The 5,279-nt window shown below is 35.8% G+C and overlaps 1 protein-coding gene across 1 annotated transcript; it reads right to left on the reverse strand.

The window, feature by feature from the left end:
• Nucleotides 1-3,852: 3,852 nt before the first annotated feature.
• Nucleotides 3,853-5,037, reverse strand: rprm3 (reprimo, TP53 dependent G2 arrest mediator homolog 3). Its single transcript, NM_001002426.2, is given in 1 exon segment — nucleotides 3,853-5,037. A coding segment is annotated over 1 exon segment (312 nt). The 5' UTR covers nucleotides 4,816-5,037; the 3' UTR covers nucleotides 3,853-4,503.
• Nucleotides 5,038-5,279: the final 242 nt, after the last annotated feature.

Raw genomic sequence — 5,279 nt, forward strand, 5'->3', positions numbered from 1 at the left:
GTCTATAAAATCTGATCTTTAATTTGTATTCTCTATTGGATTCAAGTCAGGTGATTGGCTGGGCCATTCTACAGCTTGCTTTTCTTCCTCTGAAAGCTGAGTTTCCTTGGCTGTGTTTTGGATCATTATCTTGCTGAAAAGTCCACTTTGGTTTCATCTAAATCATCCTAAAAATGTAGATGTTAGACTAAAGCAGCAAATATTAATTTACAATGACGAAGGGCAGAGGATTACTGAATAACTTCTAAAGGAATTCAGATTCTGCCTGAGCTTTCACTGCCTTTCTTTCTTCATGTGTTCAATACTTTTTCCCTGTCTCATTACATTTTAATACACATAACTTAATTTGTAATCTTATTAGGTTTGTTTTCTTTGCATATATGTATTTCTTTGGTTTCTATCAACATCCACTGGCATGCAGGTCGGCAATTAGCTTTCTGCAACTCTTACATGGTCACCCACGGAAGCCAAGCAGGGCTGCGCCCGGTCAGTACCTGGATGGGAGACTACGTGTGTGTGGGTGTGTGTGTGTGTTAGTTGTAAAAAAAAAAAAAAAACTTACCCAGCAGTTAGTTTTGTCCAAATTAAGTTGAAATAACCCAGCATATATATCAGTTATAGATTTATTAATCCGGCATGGGGTAATTTCTGATGATATGATAACCTTTGACAAAAAAATAGAACATAGAGCAGTAATCACAATACTGTGATATTTTAAATATCTCGGTTAAAAAACAACTTCTTTTCCCCCCATTGAACAAATATTTAATTTTAAGAAACATTTACAATATTTTGAAACTGTAAATTGCTTAAATCATTTTCTGCTAGAGATACTGTTGCCCTAAAAACTGAGAAACATAAAATAGTCATAAACGCAGTAAATATATATTGTAGGAACATTCATTTTCTTGCCGGCTTTGTCCCTTTATTAAACTGGGGTCGCCACAGCAGAATGAACCGCCAACTTATCCAGCAAGTTTTTACGCAGCGAATGCCCTTCCAGCCACAAAGTGTCATTTTTTTCTGGGAAAACCGTAGGAACCTTTTAGCCAAAATTTTAAAACCTCAACTTTTTTAAATATTAAAACTAAATGTGCCTAATTTGACAGATAATTGTCAGCAAAACTTTTCAGTATTCATGTATTTTGCAAGAGTGAGCTATTCTGATATGACTGAAACCCTCCATACGAAGCACCTTTAATATTGCATCTTTACATCCTCACTCGCTCATTCAAGTCCCCATAAATGCTTGACATCCACTAAAGACAAATGGACAAGAATCTCTGTGGTCAATCAGTGTGACACTGCAGCTGTCACGGGTTTGAGAGTTTTTGGACCAACAGCCCAGTGCTCGCAATGACCAATTTTTTATTTATTTATTTATTTATTTATTTATTGTCAAAAGAAAGAAAGAAACTCTGCATTAATTTTAGCTGTGGAACAGGTGGTGTGGACTGTACCAGGCTGTAAACACCTTTTGTTTCTGCTGTAAATTTGCCCATTTTAACAGTGGGCTCAATAGAAATATGCTTTATTATGGAGCCAGAACTAGCGGAATTTTGATGAATTGCAATTTCAGTTCCGTATTAGCTTCACTAGGGCTTGATTTAAACATTTCTTATCATTGTACATAGTAAAAATAAATGTCTGCTTAAGGGGGAATGTCGTTTTTCACAAATCTTTGAACAAGAATATAATGATGAATAATAAAAATACATCAATTTGTTAAATGACTTTACTGTCACTTTTGATCAATTTAATAAACCCTTAATAAATAAAAATATAATTTTCTTTTAAAAATGTCTAATCTAGGCCTTGACAGCCTTTCCTACTTATCAAGCATTAAATATATTTGGCTCATGTTTTAAATGAAATCAGAAAGCAGCATATAGCCAAGCATTACAAGCTTTAGGAAAAGCGCTGTGATCAGTTACATGTGTCCGGCTGGGGTCTTATGTTGTAGGATTGGGGTCACTGATATACCATGCAGCCTTAATCTTAAATTTAGATTATGGCTCTTTGTCCTGCATTTCATGTATTTCTGCACCATCTGTTTTAAGGCAGTGATTGTAGTAACGTCTTTGGCACGTTTTCAGCTGTCACATGCACAGCGGTGAATAGTGTTTTATGATGTCATGCTTTTAGTCTGTGTACAAATACTGAGGATAATATGTAATCCAACAGATTTTAGGGAATTATGCAACATCTCCATTGTGTTACTCTCACGTTTGGGTTTAAGAACTGCGCTGGGATTTTGTTAAAGCAAGTTAAAATAAGACTGTTTTTCTTGCACATTATACATTTGTTAATATAATTAGAGTACAGAGGGCCTTAGGTTGCATTACGTAATATCACACTTTGCCTAAAACGTCATACTTATCCTTTTCATCCAGTGTTTGCAGTTCACTTGGTGTTTGTGTGTAAAAATGTGGTCTTAAAATGTGCCAGTGGTTTTATGTGGAAAGGCAGTTGGTGAGTCAGCACAATGTCATAATAAACAGCTGACATCTTTTCTGACATTTTAAGTGCTTGTTGATGGAAAACCATGTTGCTGCAGTTTAAAATGTTAACATCAACCATCTGTTTTTAGACAGAACCAGCTACCAACCACAGTGTCTGCTAACAGAATTTGAAGGAAAGGCGTTGGGTGTTTCCTAACAAAACAACACAGGTTCTGTTGTGGGGTGTGTTTTACCCACTATAGAAGAGATTGCACATGATTGAATGATGGACGAATTTGTCAGTATGATGAACCACGTGCAGCATGTGTAAGTTCTTTTAGTGCAAGATTAATTTAACCCCGGTGTTACAGAGAAAGATACAGGAAGTCATTTTTGCCAACAGTGATCAGATTGTAACCAAAGTCATACCAGATGAATTATGCTGAATTGTAATAGTTATTACATATGGACAAGTGTCTACTCGTTGTTTGAAACTTAAGAGTGCAGTATGAATGAAATTTTATTATTATTTTTATATAAATGTAACTTATTTTATTTACCTTTATTATGGAGAGCTTTGCTGTGACAAATTTCCTTTTGGGATTAATAAAGACAAACAAACAAACTTTACTAACAAAATTAAATATACCTATGCTGTATATGCCTTGTATGTATGTAAGTATGTGAAATGTATGCATTTTACACTGCTAAGAAGTTTTAGAGTTCATCACATCTCAAGAGCACAAAACTGAACCATATTTTACATAAAGTACAGGTACTAATAGTTGTATTATATTTACAGATATTTCAGTAGTCCACCAAATCTTGTAAATTATGTGAGTGATCTGCACCAAACTGTTTAATTTAAAACTATAGTTCGCTTGTTTATCATCTAAACTTTCTGCTAATCATTTGTTTTTTCATTATTTTCTCTTAGAGCTTTGCATTCTTACTCTGCTGACTTTATGATGGAACATTTTCTAACGACCTGCAATATAATTAGACTAATTAATAATTACATTTTTAAAACACTGTACTTTAACCTGAAATGTGATGACAGCTTGGTTAACCTGCTGATGTACAGAGGATATTTGGTCCTCATTACCTAAAATGTTTTTTTTTTGTGACTTTTACACAGCAGCTAATGAATTTATGGTTTTTCGTTGAAAAGTAAGATGGTGGTTTCTTTTTCAAACTGATTTTAGTAACCAACAAAAAATGATGAATAGGCTTTATATTGTCTGAATTTGCATTTTAAAACAATAACTATAATTTGGACACTACTTTGTTTTGTTTTTAAAATTGGTTGTAAAGTTGAACATCGACAACAAATTCCGTCAAGATGGTAGCCTAATAGGTGAAAAAACTGAACATGTAGATGTTTTTTATTTAAAGATTCTGTAGGCACATTCATTTCGACTGCAGAATCTTTGCATTTGTTTTTAATCCATTTTGCATGCATGTTTACAATCATATTAAACACACAAAAATATCTCTTATTAATCAATGAAGCAAATGCACAAATCAAATTTCTCTTAATTGCAAATATATACTATATACATGCTGTGTTTATAAATTTGGAGTGTTTTTTGCTCATTGCTGTCAAACATTGTTTGAAAAAGTCCAGAAATGCTGAATGCATAATCATAACATTTGAATCAGTTTTTAATATATATTTTGCATGCAAGTTAATACAATCATATTTCCTTAACCCATTGAAAATCCATTCATTTCGATACATGCCAAACATTAATCAATTCGTCCAATGTGTATAAAACAAGTGACATTGTTCTCAATTCCAACTGATCCATCCTGGAGTAATGAATCTGGATCTTTCTCTGCCCTCGGTGTTCCTCCATGAAGACAAACATGTAAGACAAACTTTTTACATTTTACATCTGCAACATGAATGTTTTTCAGATCCAAGATGAAATATAGGCTACCTTTTATAAAAATCCATTCAGCACTGGTGTGAAACTCAAACCAGCTGGTGACTTTCATGCATGAAGAGATGAGTTTGTGTAAGGAAAGTCACTGGTGATGATCACGCAGTCTGCTCCACTCATGCAGCGATCATAATAATTTCCGCGTCTTTAGAAGGTCTCCTGTCCTCCACCAGCAAGTTTATCATGCTCTCTGACTTTATCAGTAGATTGCATCCGAGGAAGAAGATGCCGAAAATGACAGTCAGCGAGAGCACGCAGAGCACCGCTATCTGCACCAGACGCGTGATGAACTGTTCGCGCTCGTCCTGGATCGGTGAACCGAACCCGTCGCTGGTGATCACCGAGAAGTTGCAGCATCCTCGACCGGCGTCCAGAGGATGCTTCACTGTGGAGATCGTCCGGTTAAGTAGTCCGTGAGAAACATTCATGTCGAGTTTTTCCGTGGCGTGTCTAACGCGTATTGATGTTCAAAACTTCCGAAAAGTCCTGCGATTCCCAAGGTCACTTGCGCGTTTCTGTGAATTTCATATTTAAAAAATTAATAAACAGACGTTACTCCTTTGGTATGTGGAAGGAAGGCTCGTTTATTTGTGTTATATGATCGAGTGCCTCATCCACGTAAATCTGTTGCGGTCTTAGTGATGTCTGGAAGAGCGCACTCTGGTATTTCATTGCGCCTCCGTGCGCGTGCTGAGAGAGCCGCGGCCACGCGCACACTTTCTCTTGAACTCACTGACCACTGGTTTCAAAGGAGGGGTGTCTTACAGTACGTTCACATGTAGCCGAACTTGAATCGTGTACCTGCTTTTATGTGTATTTACCATGTCATTTTTTGCCTAAGTTGAAAGTTGTGAGGAATTTACTCTCGTCATTCATTTTCTTGTCGGCTTAG

Source organism: Danio rerio, chromosome 23 (assembly GCF_052040795.2).
Source record: "Danio rerio strain M-AB ecotype USA chromosome 23, GRCz13ab, whole genome shotgun sequence".
NCBI classification, from domain to species: domain Eukaryota; kingdom Metazoa; phylum Chordata; class Actinopteri; order Cypriniformes; family Danionidae; genus Danio; species Danio rerio.